The 27,531-nt window shown below is 41.4% G+C and overlaps 1 protein-coding gene across 1 annotated transcript in view; it reads left to right on the plus strand.

The window, feature by feature from the left end:
* The window catches only part of ADCY1 (adenylate cyclase 1), a 187,669-nt gene that overhangs the window by 40,769 nt on the left and 119,369 nt on the right, over nucleotides 1-27,531 (plus strand). The window contains exon 2 of the mRNA XM_086741474.1: nucleotides 15,051-15,200. Coding sequence (XP_086597600.1) covers nucleotides 15,051-15,200 — 150 coding nt within the window. The remainder of the gene's footprint in view (nucleotides 1-15,050; nucleotides 15,201-27,531) is intronic.

A 27,531-nucleotide genomic window follows, 5' to 3' on the forward strand; every position in this document is an offset into this window, starting at 1 on the left:
CTTTTTTTAAATTTCCCTTTACCCTCATTTATTCCTTCTCTTCCATAACATATTTGATTTATGTCCTGTATCTCTTACCCTCCTCCAGGTTTCTGATTTAACATTTTTATTTATTTCTGCAGCTCAGCTCAGAAATAAATGCTTGGCATTCACAATATTCAATATTGTGACTTCTTTTCAAGTATTCTTTTTTTTTTGCATTGAAATGTTGTTACATTAAAACAGAACCAGAAAACCTACACATGACAAGAAGATCGTATGACCCAATAAGTTATTAGTCATCTGCTCTCATGATATGTCTTTAAAAGCATTCTGTTGCTTGCAAAATTGGCATATTGTTTTTTCTAAGGTCCTGATCCAGCAATGAGGTTTGTATTAATCAGTTTGGAACACTACTCAAATTCCCAGCTACAGAATCATGCCTTGATCTCTTATTACACTCAGACTATTTTTAATCATACAGCGTAGAGATTCTAACAACAAACTTGATTTTTAGGATCACTAACTGAAAATGAATAGAGTTTGGTCCTTTGGTCCTAAATCTTTAGAATTTCTTTGCTTTCTCTTGAAATCATTGACTGATTAATTTAATTGTTAAATAGAATCATTAAACAGAGATATATCCTCTTGTTTTCCTAATGTCTCTGGAGTGAAAATATGACCGGAAATGCTTTTTTTTAAATCTTCCATCAATTCCTTGCTTGATCAGTTGCTTAGTGACATACTATATATCTGATTTCTTATTGCAAAAGTAATTTTCAAAGTTGAACAAGAAAATGGCTAGCATTGTCCATCTCTTCTGCTTAAATCACTCCTTTGCAACTTTGACAGTATTAAAGCTTTGAAATGCCAACACTGACAGAAGATACCATAGCTTAAATGGCCCTGCAGAGTGAAAATCTTATTATCGGCAGAGACAGCTCTTGTAAAGCACAATAGGAGAAAAGAAAATGGACTCTGTGTAATAGAACAGAGTTTCCTCAAGGCAAACACTTTCATCTTTTCAGGACATTTGACCAGATGTGACATAATTCACCAACTGTTTCAAATATCTGCATGGAGAGGAAGAAAAGAGAAAAGAGGTACAAGAGGACATTTGTCAGGTCTAGCAGGCAATCCTTCTGGTGGAAAGGAAACCGGCTGAGGTCAGTTTGGTCTGACTGCAGTCAGTTTTCACTTAGCAGTACACAGGCAGCCAGAGCAACAACGTATGCACTTTTTCTGCTCTTCATCTCCATCTGCCTTCATTCATCTGTAAAAGGACCAGGTGTTTCAGCAGTGAGAGAGAACCAAGGCCTCACAGTTTAGTCATTCAATCTATTTTGCAGGTGACTTGTTAGAAGACTTCGGTATATTTCTTGACATTTTGGGGGCAGACATTTTTAGTGGTATAAAATAAATATGAGGTCCTATGCTTGATATGAAAAATTTGTACCTAACACTAGGTCATGAAAAATGACTTGAATTTGCTATATAGGACCATAAGTAATGCATTGGGGTTACAGCATCAGTGGACAAGGGACAACCAAAGGATATCATCTGCCTGGACTTGTGCAAGGCATTTGACACTGTCCCACATGACATCCTTCTCTCTAAACTGGAGAGACATGGCTTTGATGGACAGACCACTCAGTGGATAGGGAACTGGCTGGATGGCTGCACCACTCAGAGAGTGGTGGTCAATGGCTCAATGTCCAAGTGGAGACTGGTCACGAATGGCGTTCCTCAGGGGTCTGTGTTGGGCCCGGCCCTGTTCAACATCTTTGTCGGCGACATGGACAGTGAGATAGAGTGCACCCTCAGCAAGTTTTTCAATGACACCAAGCTGTGTGGTGCCATCGACATGCTGGAGGGGAGGGATGCCATCCAGAGGGACCTTGACAGGCTGGAGAGGTGGGCCCATGCCAACCTCATGAAGTTCAACCAGGCCAAGTGAAAGGTCCTGCACGTGGGTTGTGGCAATCCCACGCACAAATATAGGCTGGGCGGAGAATGGATCAAGACCAGCCCTGAGGACAGGGACATGGGAGTGCTGGTGGACGAGAAGCTCAATATGAGCTGGCAACGCGCCCTTGCAGCCCAGAAGGCCAAATTCATCCTGGGCTGCATCAAGAGGACTATGAGACTCCACCTGGAGTACTGCGTCCGGCTCTGGAGCTCCCGACATAAGAAGGACATGGACCAGTTGGAGAGGGTCCAGAGGAGGGCCACGAAGATGATAAAAGGGCTGGAGCACCTTTCCTATGAGGCCAGACTGAGAGAGTTGGGGCTGTTCAGCCTGGAGAAGAGGAGGCTCTGGGGAGAGTGGTCTTCCAGTACCTCAAGGAGGCCTACAGGAAAGATGGGGAGAAACTCTTTAGCAGGGCCTGTTGTGACAGAACAAGAGGTAATGGTTTCCAAATAGAGGCAGGTTGATTTAGATTAGATGTTAGGAACAATTTTTTTTATACTGAGAGTTGTAGATCACTGAAACAGGTTGCCCAGAGAGGTGGTGGAAGCCCCATCCCTGGAAAAGTTCAAGGCCAGGTTGAATGAGGCTCTGAGCAACCTGATCTAGTCAGGGATGTCCCTGCTCCTTGCGGGGGTTGGACTAGATGACCTTTGAAGGTCCCTTCCAACCCAAACCATTCTATGATTCTATGATTTCAACATGATTTCCTAACGATGAGTTCATTACAGTGTAATATTACAGTGTAATATTTGGACAGCTGCTTGAACTTAACTTGTGTTTATTTTCTCTTCTGGGGTATGCCTGTGATCATACCTAACTGACAAACACTGACTTGGGTACCTGGTTGCATCCATGGCTATCTCCTTGCTCTTGAGAAAGTGCCTTGAAGTTAAATTCAAAAAAGGCACTTAGAGGTTTTAAGCATGGGTGTTAGCATTTCCAAGTTTTAAGCACTCGACCTTCCAGGAGCAAAATTGAAGCCCTCCTTGGAAGTAGCCTGTGCACAGCACAGGAGAGTGCCATTTCAGTACCAAATAGATGGTTCAGTGTCTGTGTAGTGTGTATAATAAGCCCTAGGGATAGTACTTAGTCCCCAGCAGCATAGTTCCTAGGCTTGACAAGACCAAGCCTGAACCACTGGAGAAAAGAACTGAGTCTTGGAAGACGCATATTTTGTCACCAGCTCCGTCACTAACAGGCAGAATGAGTCCTCTGCCCCAGCATTGTTTATTAGGAAAGCTTTGTAGAGCACTTTTAAGTTTTTACAGAAAATACTTTGACAACTAAACTAAAGCTGAGTGAGAGGTCCTGAGTGAAAAGCTGGAAGCGCATTCCAGCTGCCAGAACGTGCAGGAGCTCAGCGCATAGTTATCGGTTTTCAGAAAGGCAGGTCCCATAAGAGGCACAGTGTGGAGTACATTTTATGGATATAACCAAATCATGCCATGGGAGCATGAGACAGTGAGTTCACTCAGCTGGTGGCACACAGTGGGCTGCAAAAGGAGCACAGCTGGGAGCCAGGGAAGGAGGCTGTCCCACTCAGACTGGGCAGTCTTCCTCCTGGGTTGTTACAGGAGCAATCTGAAAACGTGGTGCCCCTTGCTGAACTGAAGCCACAGCCTTATTTTGTGCCTCTGTAGCTGAAGAGCTGTACACTAGATAAATGCTTCCTGTCTACAGCAGTCAGGCACCATACTGAAGCTGCTACCCGCCATTTCTCAGCCATGCATAAGATTCAAATCAAGAAAAATTGTATTTAAGATCTGAAAGTCCAGTCACCTAGCAACTGCAGTCCCGTTAAAGCTTTCAGACCAGCTTGGACTATGTATCCCCGCAAGTTTGTATCTCTATGTATTTAATTACTGAAGCTTTATTAAAAAAAAAAGTATTAAGATATTCAGATATATTCTTGTGGGCAAGCAAGTACTGGAAAGGAACCATGCGTTTCATACAGCAAATGCAAACAAATTTTGGACAACAGATTACTGTACTATGCTCTAATTGCACACCATGACATTATACTGAAAAGGGGAGAGAGCTGCAGATTTTTGATGTAGAACAGCTTCAGGGGCTGATTACATGGATTCTGTCAAGCAAGTAAATAACATGCACAAATAAATAAAAATATTAACTGTACTTTCTATAGAAATTATTTAAAATTGCTTTAGCAACATACTCCAAATCTTTTGTGACAGATAGCAGCTATTCATAATGCTTGGGAACAACTGCAATGTCCAAAAACCCCAAACCATGGCAACCTACCCCAAAAGCCCAGAAGAACTGAAGGCTTATTTGTTCCATGGTGACTTACAATATGTCATAATAGAATGCAACAGCTAAATCACTAAATAAATAAAAATAACATTTGCCTTTCTCTTTTCAGCACAAAGAAATTTGTGGGATGTGACAATATATTTTTGTGGGTAGCTCATTGTGTCAGCTTTCCACAGAGGGAAGTGACTGACCCCACATTATTATGTTTAAGGTATATGTTCTGCTGTGAACCTGTTACATACTCTGGAGCACAGTACCGTAGTATAACAGCAAGAGAAAGCTGCAGCTGAGATATCATATCTATCATGTCTTATCTGAGAGGCATACATGGCCTCTTGTATAGCGAAAAACCATGGAGATCAGCCAGTTCTCTTGTATACCTAGACTTGACTGATTAGTATGGATGACTACGAAATTGTTTTTGCTTCACATGTGATATTCTTCAGATATTCTCTTCTGTCTGCAATAGCCCAAACACTTCTGTGGGCTTTGGAGAGACTTTGTTGCCTTGTATGAAAGTAACCTCCAATCTATATATAAGGTCTGATTTGATATATGGAAACATTGCTGATACTAACCTCAACTGGGCTTAACAGATACAAATATGAAACCAAGAGAAATAATTAATATTGTGCACATGCTATCAAGAACCAACTCACAAATGTGTATCGGTACACACACATTATGTATAAAAACAGGCTTCGGATGGAGAAAAATCAGGGCATTTTCTTACTGCTTTTTTGAATTTCTCATGTGCAACAGCCCAGTGCTATATTGGGCAAGTTTCAGACATTACTGTTGCCATTGCAGCAACCATTTCTAATAGAATGCTGCTATGTGTTTAGTCTGTTTTTTTTTTTAAATGCAGTTTTTATGAAGTCATTCATTATTTGTAATCGTTTGAAGTGATTGAGAATATATGATTGAAGGTATTTCAGTCTGTATGCTGCTTGCAGTGTTTTCTATCCAGTCCTTTATGTCTTATTTCTGAAATTTCATATATCAGTGCTGTGTTGTATATCACCTATAAGTCCCCTGTCTGATATTTTTCCTCTTTCTAAAAATCAGCTGCCTTTTTTCCTTAGTTCAAAAAATGCAGATAAGAACAAAAGTTCTTGCACATAAGTGCTTCTTTCTCTCTTCCTAACAAATAAAAAATAAAATTAAAAAATCCAGAAGTCTTGATACATCAAAATAAAGATTTAATTTGTTGGTAATGTGAAAGGTAAAAATGGTGGAATGAGTTCCTTTCAGAAATTCACTAAGAAAGGCACAACAGCTCAGAATCTCAAAAAGAGGAGCCTGAAATTAAAGTCATAGATTCATGTCACACACCTGAGTGACAGTATTGGTGGGCAGGCAGGTGTCACTCTGGGACTTCCACAAAACAAATATTTTGTATCTTACGTAATCACAAGTATCTTTATCAGAATGTTTTTAAGCTGCAGTACTACATAAGTTTTATGATTCAATATTTATGATTCAATCAGCCCCAGTTCTGATATTCCATAATAATTCTCTGCTACTTAATCTCAGAGGTAAGTGCTTCTCACACCAAATAAACGACCAGTGGCGTGTAACATGAGGAGAGGTCCACTAACTTTTAACACTGAGGAGCTTGGCAGCTCTTGACTCTACTTTTGTAGGGCTTATTTTTAAGAGAGGGTTATGGCATGTATTTTAAACAGTGGTTATAAATTGTGTTGTGTACTTTGGTCAAACAGGTATGCAAACAGAAAGACAGACACAGAGCAGATTTCTGCAATTACACATTGTGGATGTACCCTTCAAAAAAACTGGCTGTGGTTAATGGAAATAACATCCTAGATATCCTAAAAGTCTCTCTTCACTTTTACAGTTATAAACACTGTAGTGCTACTTTCTTTTCCTCAATAGGGACATCTGCTCCCATTCAACACGTTATCACTGAAATAACTAGTCACTAATCCCCTTTTTGAGTATGCAGTAGATTCAGGAGGGGTGCGAATGAAGACAGAAACCATGGAGAATGGCACAGCAGAAGGGTATTTTTTTAGTACATCGCATAAAGCAGTTAGGATAAAAACTAACCAAAATAAAGAGGGATGTTTATTCAAAATGGGAATACATTCATTTAATCTGGAGAAAATTTGTTTGGCTGCCTTCTCTGGTAGGAGAGTGTGCTTTTTGGGATGCAGTCAGGAACTATTACACCACTTCAGCAAACAGAGGGAGCAGATGTAGTAATTTAAGTGTTCTCAAAAGGTTGTGAAGTGAGTTGATTAAGTGAATTACTAAACTTAACAAAGCCATGTCAGGATCAAGAAACAATTGTGCATTCTCTTTTATGAAGACTGTAAATTAAGCACTGCTCTAATGGTAACATTTTCCATAACAGGAAAAAGATAAATTAATTCTGTTTAAACTTGTAAAAGGTCTTGTTCATTATATCAATGATTTTCCTAAACAGCACAGTCTTGCCATGCTCTTCAAGAGTTTTTAATGGTGGAAGTACTTACTTATTTTGGTAAGCTGTTCATGACTCTTTCCTTAGAGACATGCTTCACGATAGACATTCCTATTTCACACAAATGCATTTTGTTGTCATATTTCAAAGAATTTTGACAGAATGAGTAAATGTTACATTGTCTGCACAGCAGGAACAACAATAGTGGCACAGAAATTACTTGCAGTGAAATTCAGTTAACAGAGAAAAACTAGAATTCAGGCCCTGCATACGTCTCATCTTATCAGGTATCTGAGGGTTAAGATGTAAACAAACCACATTGGTCTTGTCAAATTTCATCCTTCACCTGGAAATGCTGGTCACATTTCCTACATATTCCACTCTTCTCTACATAGACTGTTGTGAGAACTCATGCTGCTGAAAATAAATGGAATATTGATATTAGCCACTAAATTATAATCCTGGGAGTGATAAATATTGAAATCCCCTCTCAGTCCCATTCATGCCACAAGCCCAGCTTTTAGAAAGCACAGTGGAGTTCTGAGGGAGTCTCCTGAATTTTTCTTCTCTGGTAATTTATATTTCTCATTTAGTCTACTTCAGTTTAGTATTTCAATATTCATCCACATGAATGCCACTTTGTAAAAAAGTCTTTGAGATCCAGAAGTTATTTACACCTTTGTGAAACAGCCATATTTTTCTATGAGGCGGTTTCGTGAGCCAAACATAAAGCTACTCCACAGCAAAAAACAGCCTCAGGTGTGAACTATTTACTATGCAACTGTTTACCCGATAGCCGAATTAGTCTGCTGAGCAGACAGAGTCCTCTCAAAAGGCAGATAATAACATGTAGAATTTTTCACAATTTGTTTGAGAGAGCACAACTGTGTGCATGAATGCACACATGAAAATTCTTGCATTGAAAGAAAAAGAAGTGGAGAATAAATCCTGTCTGTAATAGAGAGAAAAGTTTGAGAGACTCTTCAAAGTCTTTCTCAACTAATCCCAAGGGACACTTAAGAAGTGGGAGATCATTGTGGGGAAAGAAAGGGGATCTTCAATTGAACTCTTCAAGCCTTGTGGTATGCATGTGCCTGTTACATGCTTCTTACTTCCAGAATTATTTGCTCACTCCCTGATGGGCATTGCTGTACTGGACAACTTGAGTTCCCTACCAAAACTAACTTGAGAGCCAAGGAAGTCGATGGAGAAAAAAGCCAGGACAGACAGAAATTTGGTTGAAATACTTGCTGGAGCTGCCTGTCCCTTTTCACTGACTAGGCAGCCCACAAGAGCTAGCTGTCTGTGTTGGAAGTCTGCCTTTGGTAACACCCTCTAGAGCCAGCACAAGGAACCGTGCTAGAGTTCATCCATTGAGAGAAAGCATACCCTACTAAGAACTAGACAAGTTTAAAGCTCAGGATGTTGGTACTGAAGTGCAGCAGATATGCAGAATGCACAATACAAGATTCAGTGACAGCAATTAAAAAAAAAAAAAAATCTTTAAAACAGGCTTTCATGACCCTGGTGCCCTTTTTTTTAAATTCTGGTTGACCTGTAATCTCATTACAGAATGAGAGAATAACATTGCTTGAAAGTGGTTGTAGTATAAAAATGTCTTTGAGTTACTTTGTATTGCATTAAGTAAATTGATTTTTTTTTGGTAGTTCTGTAAATAGAAGGCAATGGGGAAACCTGAAGAGCACTCTTTTTGCTACTAAGCAGTGGTATAGTGAATAATATAGGAATGATTTCAAATAAAATTCTTTGATATTTCAGCAGTTCTCGATGCCTCAGTACCACTTCAGAGATGCTTAATTTTAACAGCAAATCTCTTAATCTTTTATGGATTTACAGCACATAATGTGTGTAAGTTATTTATGTATGTACATTTATATGTATATATAGAAGTATATATTTACATATTAAAATGAAAGGAACTAGGAAATGGCCTGCATTTGAGAAACCCAGAGAGAGAGAGATGTATGTAGTTTGCAAGTGGGGAAAAATAGTAATTAAGCAGAAAATGGGTTGTGAAGGGAAGGAACTCTTACCTCAGGAGACAATCTGCCCTACTTTCTTTTCTCACAGTTTGAAATCTATGAATCTTTTACTTGCTTTTTCACTTCTCCTGATTCTCTGCAGGCCAGAGCTAACAGCTAAGCCTCTGTTTTATCTTAAACTGTTCAAAGCATGTCGGAAAATGACTTAGCCTGCTGAGTCTGAAAGTGGCTGCATGATTGCAGGAATTCAGCTACTGGTTACCCCCAGTCCAGGTGATCATGGTTGCTTGAGTGAAATTGCAATGATAGTCCCAGAACAGCTGTCAAATTGCTACAATATATGGTCTTTTACTGCTTCCAGTTGAAGACAAGAAATTGAGTTCAGTCTTTTTTAAAAAAACAAAAAAAAAAATCTCTATAAGTAATTATTTATGTCTTTGGCCACTCTGATATTAGTGCACAAAGATAATATTAGGTTTTCAGTCCGTGTTATTAACAGCTGTTTTGTATATGGCTGGAGTCAAGTAGTTGCATTGTCTGTAACTGTCTTGACTGTTTATTCTGTGAACTCTCTCTACTGCCTTTGAATACAGCCTTTACAAATCCTTTCTATTTTTATTCCATTGCACTTCTAAGAATTAGCTTTAAAACACACTGTTGTCACTACACTTCAGCATGATAAAATGCAGGGATAAGGTGAGTGCGGCCACATTCATGTCTCTAAAAATAGGATTCTACTGGAATTTCTACAGCAATTTCATTTTAGTGGGCTTTCACTTCTGCTGAAAATTGATATACCTCAAACAGTTCTCTGTGATGACACAAAGTAAAGCAGGATAGAAATTACAGACTGTTTATGCTCAGTCTGTATCATGAAATGATATGCTCGTGTACTGCTTTTCATCTTCAAAGTTTTACTATGTGTATGACCATCTCTGAGAAGCGACATGTGAATAACTGGTATATAAGGTTCTTAGGTTGAATTCTTAGGTTAATTGATTCTTAGGTTTGGATATCTGAGGAGAAAGAAAACACTAATGCTAGGCACAGCTCTCTTCTCTTTATTGTCACAGGGTATCTTTTGATTTTGTGCTGGTCAGAATGGTTGCAGGGAAGTTGTTGTTGATGTCTTATTAATTAATAACAACCAGATATGAAGGTAAAAGTTAGAGGACTTGTGAATCAGTGAAGGTCTGGAGAACCTACCCAGAATGAAGCCTTCAGTTTTCCCCCCTATACTGAGATCACAGGAGATGGAGATGTATATTGCCATTAGTTACCCACATCAGAAACTTCCTTCTTATTTTTGTAGGGTGAAACATTTCCCAAAGGCTCTCCAAACTCAACAGGGAGTTTCTGGATGTAATTTTGGATCTTTGCTTACCATATTGGCAGAATTCAAGCCTTCAATCCTAGTCCCATTAGTCAGTAAGCATTCTTTGCAACAATGTAGGTGTTTGGGTTTTTTAAAAAATTGATTATATTCTTGGCATGTCGAGACTCACTATGCAGCACAAATAAGGGTAGTAGTCTCCTCTTCAGTTTACACTGAGAGATCATGCAACGGTAGAGACGTACTAGCTTGAAATGTATATCTTGAATTATGAAATAAATGTCAGTTATATGATCTTTATGAACTATTTTAGGTGCATAGGAATTTAACATGAATTGTGTTACTTGCTGTAATGTCTTTCTTTGCTCTTATTATACCCAATCTTGGCCAATTTGTGTGCCAGTTGATTTCTGAAATTTTGGAATTTATGAGTCCCGTGAATTCTTGTCATGATGCTGTGGTAGTAACTAGAGTAAATATGGAGAATGAGACTCAGAAGATATTGGGTAATGAGGCCTTATTGCCTCCTTTCTAAACAAACACTGCATTTCATTGCAGAATTTACCATCTGAAGACATGTTTCGGACATCAGAGATGCAATGAGAAACTTGGACAGAATTGCCTTAGATAGGGAGGTTGTGTACAAGCCACTGTTGACTTATTTAGGTTAGTTAATTAAATTTATCACATGCTGCAAAAATATTTAAAAAACCTAGAAGGGCACTTGGGTCATTTAAGTGTCTTTCATCAAGTCACTCTTCATAGAAGGAATTCTGAAGTAATTCATTATCCCTGCTTATAGCATTGTGGTGGGGCTTGGTTTGTGGCAAGGGCCATCATTTGAAAGCACTCTGCACCTTCTGAGAGGTTTGCTGCAGGATAGTATCAACAATATTTTGGGTGATTTCTCAAAAAAATACAATATAGTTGCTCATAGTATAGATATGGGAAGAGAAGCAGATTTTCCAAGTGCAAGCTGCACAATATGAAAGCTTGGGGTACCCAGGCACATATTTTGATTTAGTCACAGGTTTTGTCAGTGCCTTGCTTCTTCTCAACTATAAAGAACGGGAAAATAATATCCCTACTTTACGAAGGCATAGGAAAATAATTTTGGTCTTCCAGGCATCTCGCAGTTGAACAAATGCTGATAGTGCTATTGTCCTTATTAGATACACAGATCTGCCCATGGGCTCATGAAAGAACCAATGCTGAATGAAAGTGATAAACTACAGATCACTGTAAGAGAAATTAACTTCAGTAGATGCAAAGTTCTGTATTATGCAATATTGCTTGCTCAGACTTGTGATAGTTGCTATGATTATAGAATCATAGAATAGTTTGGGTTGGAAGGGACCTTTAAAGGTCATCTAATTCAACCTCCCTGCAAGGAGCAGGGACATCTTCAACTAGATCAGGTTACTCAGAGCCTTATCCAACTTGACCTTGAATGTTTCCAGGGATGGGGCATCTACCACCTCTCTGGGCAACCTGTTTCAGTGTTCCACCAGCCTCATTGTAAAAAATTTTAAAACCATTACCGCTTGTTCTATCACAGCAGGCCTTGCTGAAGAGTTTCTCCCCATCTTTTCTGTAGGCCACCTTTAGATATTGGAAAGCCACAATAAGGTCTCCCCAGAGCCTCCTCTTCTCCAGGCTGAACAGCCCCAACTCTCTCAGCCTGTCCTCATAGGAGACATGCTCCAGCCCTCTTATCATCTTTGTGGTCATCCTCTGTATTTGTTCCAACAGATCCAGATCCTTCTTATGTTGCGAGCTCCAGAGCAGGACGCAGTACTTGATGTGGAGTCTCAGGAGAGCAGAGCAGAGGGGGACAATCAACTCCCTCGACCTGCTGGCCATGCTTCTTTTGATGCAGCCCAGGATATGGCTGGCTTCTGGGCTGGAAGGGCACATTGTGAGCTCTTGTTGAGCTTCTTACCCACTAGCACTCCCAAGTCCTTCTCCTCAGGGCTGCTGTCAATCCATTCTCTGCCTAGCCTGTATCTGTGCCTGGGATTGCCCCAGCCGATCTGCAGGACCTTGCACTTGGCCTCGTTGAACTTCATTAAATTTGCATGGGCCCACCTCTCTAGCCTGTCAAGGTCCCTCTAGATGGCATACCTTCCCTCCAGCATGTTGATGGCACCACACAGCTTGATGTCATCATCAAACTTCCTGAGGGTGCACTATCTCACTGTCCATGTCGCCGACAAAGATGTTGAACAGGGCCAGGTCCAACACGGACCCCTGAGGGACACCACTCGTGACCGGTCTCCACTTGGAGAATGAGCCATTGACCACCACTCTCTGAGTGCAGCCATCCAGCCAATTCCTTATCCATCGAGTGGTCCGTCCATCAAACCCATGTCTCTCTAGTTTAGAAACAAGGATGTTGTGCGGGACAGTGTCAAATGCCTTGCACAAGTCCAGGCAGATGATATCCATTGCTTGTCGCTTGTCCATCGATGCTGTAACCCCGTCATAGAAGGCCATCAGATTATCCAGGCACGATCTGCCTTTTGTGAAGACATGTTGGCTGTCACCAATCACCTCCTTGCTCTTCATGTGCCTTAGCGTGGCTTCCAGGAGAATCTGCTCCATGACCTTGCCAGGCACAGAGGTGAGGCTGATCAGCCTGTAGTTCTCTGCGTCTTTCTTGTTCCCTTTTCTGAAAATGAGGGTTGTGTTACCCCTCTTCCAATCATTGGGAATCTCACCAGACTGCCATGACTTGTCAAATACAATGGCCAGCGGCTTGGCAACTTCATGTGCCAGTTCTCTTAGGACCCGTGGATGCATCTTATCAGGTCCCATGGAGTTGTGCACCTTCAGTTCCTTAGATATTCTGGAACGTGCTCTTTCACTGCAGTGGGCAGCTTTTCATTCTCCCAGTCTCTGCTTTTGTCTTATGCAACTCTGGTGATGTGGGTAGAACCCTTATTGGTGAAGACTGAGGCAAAAAAGTCATTAAGCACCTCAGTCTTTTCCTTATCTCAGGTGGTCAGGTCACCTGTTTCCTTTTGGAGAGGGCCTACATTCTCCTTGGACCTCCTTTTGTCCCCAATATATCTAGAGAAGCTTTTCTTGTTGCCCTTGACGTCCTTGGCCAGATTCAGTTCCGTCAGGGCTTTAGCCTTCCTAATCTGATCCCTGGCCACTTGCACAACCTCTCTGTAATCCTCCCAGGCTACCTATCCTCGCTTCCACCCTCTATAGGCTTCCTTCTTGATTTTCAGTTTGTCCATGAGCTCCTTCTTCATCCACACAGCCCTTCTGGCATTTTTGCCCGACTTGCTCTCCATTGAGATGCATCGCTTCTGAGCTTGCATGAGGTGCTCCTTGAATATCAACCAACTTTCCTGGGTCCCTCTTCCCTCCAGGGCTGTATCCCATGGCTCTTTACCCATCAGATCCCTGAAAAGGCCGAAGTCTGCCCTCCTGAGGTCCAGGGCAGAGAGCTTGCTGCACGCCCTCCTCCCTTCCCCAAGGATCCTGAACTCCACCATTTCATGGTCACTGCAGCTAATGCTGCCCTTGAGTTTCGCGTCTCCCAGCAGCCCCTCCCTGTTGGTGAGAACGAGGTCGAGCATAGCATCCCTCCTCGTTGGCTTCTCTATTGCCTGCAGGAGGAAGTTGTCATTCACGCTTTCCAGGAACCTCTTGGATTGCCTGTGCCCTGCCGTGTTGTCCCTCCAACAGATGTCGGGGTGGTTGAAGTCCCCCATGAGGACCAGGGCTTGTGACCATGAGTCTGCTTCTATCTGCCTGTAGAGGGCCTCATCCGCTCAGTCCTCCTGGCTAGGTGGCCTGTATCAAACCCTCGCTGTAATGTCCCCTGTGCCTGCTCTCCCTCTAATCCTGACCCGTAAGCTCTGTCAACTCCTCCTCCCTCCCCAGGCGGAGCTCCATGCTCTCCAGCTGGTTGCTGACATAGAGGGCGACACTGCCTCCTCATCTCCCCTGCCTGTCCTCGTCCTTCCTAAAGAGCCTGTATCGCTCCATCGCAACGCTCCAATCACAGGAGTCATCCCACCATGTCACTGTGATGCCAACAAGATCATAGCCCTGCAGGTGCGCGCACATCTCTGACTCTTCCTGTTTGTTCCTCATGCTACGTGCGTTGGCATAGAGGTACTTAAGCTGGGCCCCCAATGAAGAAGACTTGCTGGCTGGAGCAATGGGATTTCCTTTGGCCTGCATTTTAGGTTCTCTTGTACTTACCTGAGATCCTTCCCCAGGTTCTGGGCAGTTGTTGCTGGCTCTGGTGCCATACTGACAGTGGTGGGCCGGATTGTGCTTCCCCTCCTCTGGCAACATTAGTTTTAGGCCCTCTTGACAGGCCTGGCAAGCCTTTGGCTGAAGATACTCTTCACCTTCTCAGTTAGCTGTACCCCATCAGCCCCTAGTAGACCAGGCTTTTCAAAGCAAGTCCTGTGGTCTAAGCAGCCAAATCCCTGGCTGTGGCACCATTCCTGTAGCCATTTGTTGACTTGCCAGATTCAACTGGCCCTTTCAGGCCCCTTCCCTTTGACCGAGAGGACTGATGAAAAGACTGCCTGCGCCCCAGAGTCCTTAACTGTTGCTCCCAGGGCGCTGTAGTCCTTCTTGATGTTCCTTAGACTACTCCTGGCTGTGTCACTGGCGCGCACGTGAAACACCACCAGTGGCTAATAGTCTGTGGCCCATACAAGGTTTGTTACTCTCTTAGTAACATCCCTGACAGGAGACAACACACCTCTCTAAAGAGTGTGTCAGGTTGGCAAATGGGTGCCTCCATACCTTTCAGAAGAGAGTCACCCACTACTACCACCCGTTGCCTTTTCTTGGTTGGACTGGTTGTTACGCGAGCAGGTCGGGCTGCCTTGCTCAACTCAAAATTGTTTCACTGCAGTTGGATTGTTGGAAGCGGTATCAGTGACATGGCTAGCAAGGCAGAATTTTTAAAGACAGTGAGCTTTTTTTTTTAATTTTGCTGACTAGAAATGCAAAATAAAAATCTGTATTTTAAAATATTTATTTATTTTTCTTTCTTTCTTACAGCTTGTGGCCAATGCAATCCTTTTTGTCAGTGTAAATTTGTATGGGGTCTTTGTGAGGATTTTGACAGAAAGGGCTCAGAGGAAGGCGTTCCTTCAGGCCAGGAACTGCATTGAGGACAGGCTGAGGCTGGAGGATGAAAATGAAAAACAGGTCAGTTTCTAAGCCTTATTTCCTTTTCTCTGTTTCTTCTGAGGTGACTGTAGTTATGTGAATCACAGGTCAGGACATTTCTGTTGAGTGCATGGTAGGGTATATGTGTGTTTCCACAGCAAAGGAAGGGTGCTGCCTTGCTCCACCTCCTTCAGCTATTCCTCCCCAGTGCATGCACACTCCTTGCTCTTCATCTGCAGCACGCACAGAAGGTGCACGCTGACCCCACAGCTACTGTCAGCTCCAGCACCAGATGGGATCTATTTTAGGGCTCAGGTAAATCTGACATACTATTGTAATCTAAGATCCTGGGTTTTTTTCTGCATGAATGTTTTTAGGTGGGTGTTAGATAAGCTGTAAATACTTCTCTTCTGGCTGTGTTTGCTATACCTCTTTGCATTCATAACACCTAAAAACAAAAGTCTACATTTTCAGGAGAAAGGGCTGCACTGGTATACATGAATAACTGTGATAACAATCTATTCCTTTTCTCAAAAGCCACCTTAGTAGTTTGATGATCACACGATTTTATCACTCAATCTTCCAAGGAGATTTGGAAACAATCAAGAAAACTGCTATATTGTGGAGCTTGCTGTTGTTACTCACAGGTCTGAATCTTAAACCTGTTAAGAACTGTTAATCTGTAAGGTTTGGACCAGATTTTTCTTTCTGTCTAGGTGATAATAGAGGGCCATGCTGGAATACAAAGATATAACTTCATTGACCTCTGTGGAACGATGGTAGCTTATGCCAATAAAGGACTTAAATGGTATTCAAAGATGAAGGGGTCCTCAAAGCTTGTGTACGTCACACACTTTTACTTCACTTCACTTGCAATTTCTCTAGCAAGTCTGTTCCTATGTGTGAAATAACAGAGATCCTTATGTACTTTGTTATGAATTGAATGAATGCATTTTTATGACCTGAACATACTCTGCATAAGTAGATGTCGTCTTCGGACAACTGCATGTCTTTACTGGCTGTGTAAAAATGGTATTAGGATCAAAGCCTTTAGGTTTGCTTTTGGTCTTTTGTAATCCAAAGCTGCAGATTTTCAAAGGCATAAATGTGCCAGAAGTGAATTTCTGTGGGATTTAGGCAACCCTGCTGCTTGTGCCTATGAAAACCCACTTCTGGCATCCAACATGAAAATAATAGTGGTTTTTGTTTTTCTCTAGTTAGCACATTAGAAATCTGTCTTATTTTATATTTTATCCATGCATATGGAAAAACAAGAAAGCAAAAACATCACCCGTAAGTACCATTATTGTTGATAGTATACCTCAAGAATCCTGAAAATGTTTTTCCAGTGCAATATACAGGTCAGTGAAGAGAGTACACTTTTCTCCTACACTTGTGAAATTACCTTTGTGCAACATGTGTACAACGCAATACAGTGGTGAAATATGCTAATTAGCTGTCAAAAGTACCGCCAAAATACTTTCTGTGGTTCTTCTCAATACTTCTTAAGCTAGGGTGAGAATTAAGACATGATTACAGACTGCAAAATTATTCTACAGTTGCTGTGGCATAACATAACCCAAGTTTCCAGCTGGCAACACTCAAGAGTGTTTGAGAGGAAAAGAGATGTTGCTGACCTAGTCTGATTTTTGTGATCGTTCCCGTGTTTTTGTTCTCTGAAGTACCAACATTACATGTTAAAAAGGACTGATTTTTTTTAATCAGACTTTCTTGTCTCATTCAAATGCTTTGACCTGAATACTGTAGCCAAAATGCTAAAATCTTTCCCTGGTATTTCCGTGCAAGTCTCTAAAGGGAAAGAACATACTATTGACTTTTGAACATGCACAACCTTCGGACTGTGTGAGACGAATACCACAACTGAAACTCTAAGGGATATTTCTTCCTCTGTGTCCTGCTTACAGTGATTCTCCTCATGTGATGATGCATTTGCAGTAATAGTCCCACTGATAATTTTGATAAATCTATTCTTATAAGCTAGAGCTCATGTTGTAGCATTTTTGGAGTCACCATGCAGGAATTTGCAAGTAGGATTTGAAAGTGTTGGTAGGGCAAAAGGGGAGCAGATGGACTTTTTTTTAATTTTAAAATTCGGTTTAATATTTGCCCTATTGTCTGTTCTCTGTGGTAACAACAAATAACTGGCCTCGATGGTGCCATCATCCATTTGTTACGTTGCTGAGTGATAGACTACAATTGCAGAGAAATACGAGAAGCGAAGGCCAGGAACCAAGTAAGTTTTAGACCACAAGCAAATAATTATAATCATTCACTTGAGATAAACTACTTCTCTCATTGTCTATAAATCTCTGCAGTAAGACCATCCTCTGCAGAGCAAGCAGTTAAGAATAAGTATTGTGCGGTGGAACTGTGCTGGAACTGTGCGGTGGAACTGTGCTTTTTCTGTTCCTGCTCAGTCAGAGCACCTGAGCACTTCCCCTTTATTCCCACTGCACCATCTCTTTGTTTCCACTTCATTAATTCTAGATTATTCTTTGGCCATACAACAAGCAAGGCATTGTTACTCCTCTCCCTGGAGGACTCCCAGCATTAGATGTTCCTACTGATCCTGAAAGCAGCCTTCAGGCAGTGCTTCACCCCTTCTCAAGTAAGCGAGAAAGAAGCAAGCATGGAAGTTGTGGCTCACCATGCATTAATTCCCTGTGTGCCGGCTCCTGAAGTAATGCCATGCTCCAAGGAAGTGGTAGCATTGTAATTCTGAGGCCATCTTAATTTGAAGTGCAACTGGACCACTGTGTTTAAAGACCTGTAGATGCCCATTTTCCATTTTTCTAGTCTCTCTTTCAGTGTGTGTGTAGTTTTGTCCTCCCCACAGTTTAGTGATGGTGAATTTCACTCTGATTATGTACTTTGAGAAACAGAACTTCTTTTTTTTTTTTTAAATTTGTCATAAACTTGTCTGACAACTTGATTGGGTGCTCTCCAGCTCTTGTTTTGTGATAAATTATGAGTAATCATTCTACAGTAACCTTTTCCATGCCACTCACAACGCTGTAGACTTTCTCATAACCCTCCTCATCTTTCTTTCCAAGCTGAAGAATTGTAGCCTGCTTAGTCTTCCTGATGTGTGGAAGCTCTCCAGACAATAAGAATATTTTTTATGCATCTTCATGGATTGAATTTGGAGATAAAGCATATGATTTCCACCAGTGAAATGCACTTGCTGTAAAGTGCCTGTTGTTTTCATATGAAGAATTTTGGAAAAATGTTTAACTTCCTGCAAACCTCCAAAGCCCACAAAAACATCTTAGATATCTTCACTGATTTTTAAAGACCAAAATAAAGACCATCTTTCAAGCAGAAAAAGAAGATCTTGTTCAGATCTTTCCTTCCCTCCTAAATGTTGCTTTTGTACTTGCTCACAATTAGAACATGGTGGTGGGAAAACAACTGGAGAATAGCAAAGTCTCCAGAGTCAGGGATTCGCTACCTTAAAAACTTTGTGAATTCATATTTAGTTTGTCAAACCATTGGGACTGCAGAAATGTATTTAGTGGTGCCATCCATTTTTCATGAAATAGTTGTGTACTCCACTACAATGCAGGAAATTTATTACAGGCTTCAACATAAGAAGCTAAAGGAAGCACTAAAAACTATAGGGAGTTAGGAAGCACTGGGCTGAGACAGCCAGCTCTGTGGTTAGCTTCAGGATCAGAAGCATGGCACTTCATCTAGTCTAATTAGATTTGCTGAGAGGTAGGGTTGTTCCATTTGCTAGGGCAATGCCGTACTGCTGCTGTAATGCTGGTTCTGGGAGATAGCCTAGCACCTCAGTGTTACTCTGCAGTGCTTTCGTACATATTCACCAGATCATTTGAAGCTAGCTAAATTCTCTTTAAACAATGCTGAATTGTGCGTAAAAATGTCTGAATAGAATCATAGAATCATAGAATGGTTAGGATTGGAAGGGACCTTCAAAGGTCATCTAGTCCAACCCCCCTGCAAGGAGCAGGGACATGCCCAACTAGATCAGGTTGCTCAGAGCCTCATCCAGCCTGGCCTTGAACGTTTCCAGGGATCGGGCTTCCACCACCTTTCTGGGCAACCTGTTCCAGTGTTCTATAACTCGCATTGTAAAACATTTTTTCCTCATTTCCAATCTAAATCTACCCCCCCACTATTTTAAAACCATTACTCCTTGTCCTATTGCAACAGGCCCTACTAAACAGCCTCTCCCCATCTTTCTTGTAGGCCCCCTTGAGGTACTGGAAGACTGCTATCAGGTCTCCCCAGAGCCTTCTCTTCTCCAGGCTGAACAGCCCCAACTCTCTCAGCCTGTCCTCATAAGAGAGGTGCTCCAGCCCTCTGATCATCTTCGTGGCCCTCCTCTGGACCTTCTCCAACTGGTCCATGTCCTTCTTCTGTTGGGGTCTCCAGAATTGGACACAGTACTCCAGGTGGGGTCTCACCAGGGCAGAGTAGAGGGGGAGAATCACCTCCCTCGACCTGCTGGCCACGCTCCTCTTGATGAAACGCATGTATACGTGTATGCGTTCCAAGTGTCTGCTGCTGCGGCACTATCCTTAACATTGCGTATAGTAACTGGGACGTCACTGAGTCAGAGATTTGATTAATAATGGAAAATGAAAAGGTGTCAGCAAAAAATACCATGAGTCTCAGTGCAGAATACTTTGAACTGCTGCTTAGGGCATTTTGAGTTCACATTCCCTGCTGGGTTCAGATCTCCCTTAAGAAAAATTTAATCTAGATATTACACATTTTGGATATGTGTACTACCTCCTTTGGATAAAAGGATGACACCCATAGCAACCCACCAGTGGATTTGTCTGTTATGTTTAATTTCAAGCACTTAGGAAAAGAGAAAAAAAAATAACATTATGTTTGAATAAAGCAAACCATGTTGGTCTTTTATTTTGGTAATGGATAAGAGGTTGCTGGGGTTTTTTTTCTTCCAATTCAGCAACCAAACTGAAGAATGAGTTATTTGCACAGCCTCAGGCAGAAGTAATTTCTAGGGTGTTTGACAGAATGCTTATCAATGCATCAGGTTCTCCTCATGTTTTTCATACTTTTTATTCTCAGAATCTTGCATTTTTTTTTCATTGCAGTGCAGAAGAAAATATTAAATTTATCATTAAAACACAGGCCCGTTTCCATAATCATTCATACTGGCTCTATACATCAGCAAGTAGCCCTGCAGCAAAAATTTCATCTGAATCATGTGTGGGCACAAAAACATGTTCTTGACAAATTATCTAGTGTGCAACAGGGAGCTGATCCTGATTTTCCACAAATTGCAGGGCCAGTGATGATACCTGATCCTTCGCAAAAGCTAGCCAGTACAATCGTTGAAAAACGTAGGTGGACTAACTAATTTTAGCTGACAGGGTAAGCTTGTTCCACATTAATGCTGTGTTCTATGTTACAAGGAGGCTTAAAATTGAATTTATTGTGTCATCGAACCACAACCTTACCCAGGAAAGTCCACCTTCAAAAATCTATTTGCTCTTTTCCAGGATCAGGGAAAAGAGAAAATAAGGAATGTTACAGTTTCAGGCTCTCATTCGAACTGCTGGGCTTCACGGCCACTCATGCAGGGTGGCTAGCAATGCCTCTTAGCCGAATAGCAGCAGCAGCAGCAGAGATGGGAACTCGTCCTGCTCTCTGCTCTGTTTGCCACCTTTGGCTGCTTAGATCCTTACACAGAGTTGAGGTGAATTGTTGCCTACCTTCATCCTGCAACGTAGCATCCCTGGTCTGTCTTCCACTTTTCTCAGGTAAAAGGAGTTGTGAAGAGACACTTTTCTCTCTCCCACACAGCAATAATTGCCCTGAAGCTTTCTACTGACTAGTATCTGTTAGTCCTCTGTCCTGCAAGATTCATGCACATGTCTGTCCTTAATACAGCAAATAATAAACCTGAGGGCTACTCAGGTTAAGTGTAGATCTTCAGGTGGAAGGCTTCAGCTTCGCCCTGAAGCCATTGGGACCTTCTTGTTACCCCTTGCAAGGCACGGTATAGCAAACAAATAAACATGTTCTAAATTTACAGCTCTATTGCAACCTTTTTATGCAGAATAAACATCTCATCTGAATGCGGTTAGTGCCAGAAGCTATGTTATTTGGCATACAATTGAGATTCTTCTTAGCTAACTTTGGCCAAGTAAAAGTGAGATTTGTAAGCTACAGGCAGTAATCCTCAGCAGCAATAGACACATACAAGGGTAGTTCATCCCTGCTATCCTGAACATGTTCCTGAGGATGAGATGAGTTTTTCCCTGGGAGTGGTTACAGGGGGCCAACACAGCTGTGTGATAAGAAAGGTGCCTTGCAATTGGACTTGAAATGTCAAAGTGTAGAAACTCAGTAATACACAAGAAAAAGCATACAGTTGTAAATCATAGAAAGTGCATACATTTTAATTGCATTGTAATTGTATTACTCTACCCACATGCCTTTAATTTGCAAAATACAACATATGGTATTATAGAAAAATCTATAAAAGCCTTTAAAAAGCCACACTTATAACAGCAGGCCAGATCAGTACCATAACAATTTGGTTTAACTTTATTTCACCCCCTGAAAGCTCCCTGATATTAGTAAGTATGCCAATTAAATTGGTTATCGGGCATTTCATTTTTTGACACAGGATGTGATCTATGGCAAATTTCTAAAGAAAAAAATAGGGCATATGGACTTCACTTTTTAGTGTAAGCCTACATAGTCACTCATGCTCAGTCTAACAGGAGGATATCTTGGACTGCTGTTTCTTGCAGTTTGTTCTTTCTCATAGATGTGTGTATGATGGAGTCATGCCACCTATGTTAAGCTCTTATATATTGTAATGGATGCTGGCTTACACTGAGCAGAGTAGACAAACATAAATAGATAAGTTAAAAAAAAAGTAGTTGTATCATTCTGAAACCTGTTGATACTTTGACTATTAGGAGTTTTGAAATACATATTGGGAAATTTTGAATATGTTCTGCTTCAAACAGCTGTCAATTAAATATGCTGGTGTTGCTTGACTCTTGGTGAATTTTTAGTTTATTTTTCCTTCTTGCTCTGTGTATTTTCCATTAGAAAAAGGAGATACTAACTGCTTACCACTTAATATGTCACTTTAAAAAAAATCCTTAGTCTACTTACACCCACTACTGAGCTCCGTTTATGTCACTAGCAATCAAAAAGTTTAGCTTTACTAAAGAGTTCTTGCTTGTTCCACCACTGGCAAAAGTCTGTAATAAGAAAGGACGTGCACTGATATTGAATGGCTACTGCATCTCTAAATGTATGTATTGTCTGTATCAGACAATAGCAATGTTGTGAAGCACCAGTACTAGTGCAGCAGTGTGTCCTTAATGTTCCTCTGATTCTTACACTATTCTGGACCTTCAGCTGCAGTGTGCCTGCTCCAGCAGGCACATCTGCATCCTTTCTCCTCCCCACTCCCCTATGCTGGCCCCATTTCTCAGCAAGGTGCCAGAGTAGATCACAGCAGGTTTGCCATGTATCTGTGTGGAGCTGGTGGAAATACCTGGGTTTTGGAGAAGGAGTTTGGTGAGGGTCGTATCTCATGGGGCAGAGGAAAAGCAGAGACTGCCACAGTCCCAGTACCATCTCGAGCTGTGACACGTAACACGTTCTTCGAGAAAAACACCACTAGCTAGGGACTGGAGGATTAGTGAGGGCAGAAGAGGGGGATGTGTCTACCTTGCTGCAAGTTTAGCTCTGTGACTTTCACTTCCTGAGGAATACATACGTTACCTAGCCCAAGTATTCAGTGTTATGTTGGTGGAACAAAACAGACATGGCTGTAAACTGGCAATAGGTGAACCTGTAGCTGTAGAGGAAACTTAGTATAGCAGAGTTAAGTCAGTGAAGCTATGTTAGCTGTTCCATTTATCCTAGAAGGGGGTTAGTGTCAGAGAAGATGGGAAGAAGCTGGAGCTGGGGCAGAGAGGGGGAGCCATGAGTCTTGTGGGCCTTGAGGCCCTCGCACTCTGGCCTCCTGCCGGGCGGCTGTCTGGGGCCGAGTTGGCCCAACCCAGCTGCAAGATGTGGAGAGGAGATGTGAAGAGAACCTGAGAGGAGTCTGCCTGCCTGTTGTGAAGAATTTCTTGTGAGAGGAACGGCTGCAGATGCCAAGGTCAGTGAAAAAGGAGATGGAGGGGTAATGCTGCTCCTGGCCAAGATTCCCCTGTAGCCTGGGGTGAAGACCATGGTGAAGCAGGCTGTCCCCTTGCAGCCCATGGAGGTCCATGGAGGAGTAGAGATCCACCTGCAGCCTGTGGAGGACCCCATGCCGGGTCAGGCGGATGCCTGAAGGAGGCTGTAGCCCATGGAAGGCCCAGTAGGGCAGCTGTTCTGGAGGAACTGCACCCTGTGGAAGAGATGACCCATGCCAGACTATTACCGAAATCCGGAATAAAACTCCTTAACAGCAATGAGAAGTTGAGAAGCAGACACTACTTTATTGCAGCGCTGGGCGCACGGGGGATCGCTCCACCTAGCATGCACACCTGTTCGATCAACAGCACAGGTTAAATACACATTAATTATACATATTCACTAAATTTCTGAGAAATATTATACATAAACATCAACTTCCCAAGAAATCATTATAATATTCCCCACCCACTTGCACATGCTCAGTCTTTTGAGTCGAGGGTCTTCTGGTGGTCTTGGTGGTCGTCAGAACGCCCCCTCCTCGAATTCGCTGGTCAAACTCCTCCTTGAAATTTCCATATATGGTCTTGAGCTCAAGGTCGTGTTGTCCTTGAAACTTTCTGGCTCCAAAGTGGTGGCTCAGGGCCTATTTCTACAGGTGGTGTTTGAGGTGTTTGGGACCTACCGTTGTTCTAACACCCTTCTTAATTACCCCCAGACATGCTAGACTAACTTCTAACAAATGGGATATTATAATATCTCTAAGATTCTCATTCTCTCTAAGGACAAATAGATTTCATATAAAATTTAACCTTTGTGACTACAGTTCTGCAGTTAGCAAGAATCACCTCGTATTGATATTTAATTTTCAACGTTTATGTCATGTAACAGAACCAGTTCACGAAGGACTGCAGCCCGTAGGAGGAACCCCACGCTGGATCAGGGGAGGAATGTGAGGAGTTCTTCCCCTGAGAAGGAAGGAGTGGCATAAAGCAACATGTGATGAACTGACCATAGCCCCATTCCCTCTTCCCCCCTGTGCTGCTCAAGGCAGGGAAGGTGGTAGAGATAATGTTAAGCTCAGGAAGAGGGAGGGAAGTTATCTTGTTCTCTTTTTCATTATCCTGCTTTGATTTTAATAATAAACAAATAGTTTTCCCCAAGTTGAGTCTGTTTTGCCCATATTGGTAATTTTAAGGATCTCTCCCCATCCTTATCTCAAACCTTGAGCCTTTTTTCTTATATTATCTCTCCCTATTCCCTTAGAGGGTAGGGGGAGTGAGAGAGAGACTGCGTAGTCTGGTCTCGATTGGGGCTGAACTACAACATATGCATACTGTCAGTGCTACTATGAGGAGATCATTTCACTGAAAGATGAAACCTGACTTTGCTGACTCTGCAAGAGAATGTTTTCTTTACACATAGGAAGATCTAGAACGGTACGTTCAGTGGCTGTTCTGTGCCAAAAAAACCTTTCAACTTCATTGATATACTCTCAAGAACCCTCTTATTAAGATCCTACTGAAGCTTGAGAGATAGAGACAACGGCATTTATTTAACTAACATTTAATAAATAAGAAAAACTTCAAAACCTCCCATTTGACTTTTTTTTTTTGTTTTCCTAGCAGATATTTTCAACTATACCATATTACTGTCTTCCCGTACCTACAAACCTTCTCTAAATGTTTCCATGGTTGGTAGCATGTCTTTGCTGACATCTTTTGAACAGAACAATGAACAAGACTAAAATAAGCAATTTGTGTTGAGACTATATGCTTTAACTCCTGAATCCAATTCCTCAACAGAAGAGCACAGAGTTAGAGTATGTTTGAAATGTGTGTTTAAAGGATACAATTCCATGATTGCTGACCATTCTGTCACTGGTGGTTGCAACCAGGGAAGTTTGCAGACCTCTCTTTTCTTTCCTTGTGTTCATCACAGAAAGGCAGAGTCTTGCCACTGCTTTTTGTTTCTGCGTTGTCTTATTTTCCTCCATCTGTTTCTGACTTCACCAAGCAGGAGAGATAAACAATGCGGTGTTCCACACCTAGTTTGAAGGGGTCACTTTGAAGAGATAATCACTGCTGGAGTCAAGATATATGTCTTCCTAGCAATGTACTGCACAAATGCTATTCTTTCTTCCCAGCCAAGCATAAGGAGGCTTTCAAGTTTTCTGTTATAGAGAATGGTCTGATTATATCTGTGTGACTACTTGCCTGCACTATAGTGAGGCAAATGAAGATAACTTAAGTATAAAGCCATGGTTTGGTTGTGCGAATTTAGCTGCTTCTCACACAAGTTCACTTCCAGTAGGAAAATTTACAATAACTGAAATGAGTATCATCCTTTTCCTGTCAAGTTTTCTGTGATGGTTTTGTGGATATATTGAATTTTGCTTGTTAGGTTTCAGAAAGAGTAAATACTAAGGATATGGGGTGAAAGTAAAAAGATGAATGGTAGGGTAATGCTGCAGTCATTTATTCATTACCAGTTTATATCTGATGTCAACGCTCTTAGCTTGCCTTTCTGAAGGTTAATCCTTACTGATATATTTCTAGAGCATTCAGATTTAATAAATATGAGGGCAACTACAAAAATAGGCTATGATTTTTATACTTCTAGTTTCCCTGTTTATCCTCAAAACCTTTCTCTGCTCTTGTTCCTGTTTGAACAAGACTTGTGGAGCTGATCTCAAGTTACCCTACTAGCAATCTTACAGTCCACTCTGGAATCACACTTACCTTTTCAGGTTAGTGTAACATAAATACTCCGTAGTCATTCAATGGTCAGTGGATATCTGGTGTATTGATCATCTACTATAACTATGTTGTTAGCCAGCCTCTTGCTACTCAAAATCTGTGTATTAGATGGCAGTTTTAGGGATGGTCTTTTATGATTATGATTGTAATAATAACCTACTGATAATTTTTCAAGAACTCTTAGGAACATTCTGAAGCATTGCCACCTTGTGGCTTTTAAAAAATCACCACCTTTAACAGTGCTTTTTCTTGTACTTAGCTGGAAAGACATAGCATAGTTTAATTTAAGATAATTAATTAATTAAATCTGCTGGTTTTGTTTTCCAGCTTACTGGAACTATAAATTAATTCTAGTAGTTTTACACAAAGTTGTTCTTCCATGCATTGCACTAGGCTTATTTTCTCTCTTTTTTTTTGTTTTCCTTACAAGGAATTAAAATGGCTACATAGTGTAATATAGAGATGACAGAGACCGTAAACCCACTAAGCAGTGGCTTTTAAAATTATGCAAGAGTGAACTTATCAAGGTATAATTAGGTAGCAGGTGGTCATATTTAGGATGTACTTTGTAGTCCCAACTGACTAAGTAGAAACAGAATCTCAAAATTATACAGATGATTTGACTTTGAAACAGTCCTATTAATATTTTATATACATGTCTGATGCTTGTCTTCTCTGGGAAAAAAAAATGCTTTTAAAATATGATGGCACTTTCCATTTAAGTATAGCAATAACAAAAGAAGATCTCTGGTAGACTGTAGAAATTGGCAGGTTACATTTCATGTTTTGTATTGTAAAAAACCTTGTAGAGTAGATGGTCAAAATGCTCCTTTCTTTTATGAGCTCCTTTTCCTATTTGTCATCATTGTTGGAGCATTACTATAACAAACAAAAATATTTATATTTTATTAGCCAGGAAACAAAGGTGCAAAATGTTGCTTACATGCTTCTTTTCTTTCTTTCCTTCTTTTTAAAGTCCCTATGAAAATGCAAAAAGCAGTGGACCATGGGCACATAGTCTATCCTGAGTAATGTGGTTCAGTGCCAGGAAGTATGAGAAAAGACCAGAATCTGGAGTGCCATCCTCAGCATGTGCTACTTTCCTCAGCATGAGCTTAGGAACCTCTGAGTCCCCTTTTGAGTAAGCTCTATGAGACAGAGCTCTCTGCCAAACCAGAAGTAGGGCTTGGGCTCCCTAATGGGTGAGGGTAGCAGTGCCAGCAGGTTGGCTGTAAGCAGCAGTTCAGGAGGAACCCAGCAAAGCTGACTAAAAGAAACTGAGTTGCGTCCATTACAATCCTGTTCTCATGGGATTGAAAGAGATGCAAAGCAGTAAATTTTTCTGCATGCCCCTTCAGAAGGTCTAGACTATAACTTCAGTCTCAAAATTAATTCCACGAGATGTGCATATACAGTAGCATGAGAGGACAAGGAGCAAT

Source organism: Chlamydotis macqueenii, chromosome 2 (genome assembly GCF_036417535.1).
Source record: "Chlamydotis macqueenii isolate bChlMac1 chromosome 2, bChlMac1.mat, whole genome shotgun sequence".
NCBI lineage: Eukaryota > Metazoa > Chordata > Aves > Otidiformes > Otididae > Chlamydotis > Chlamydotis macqueenii.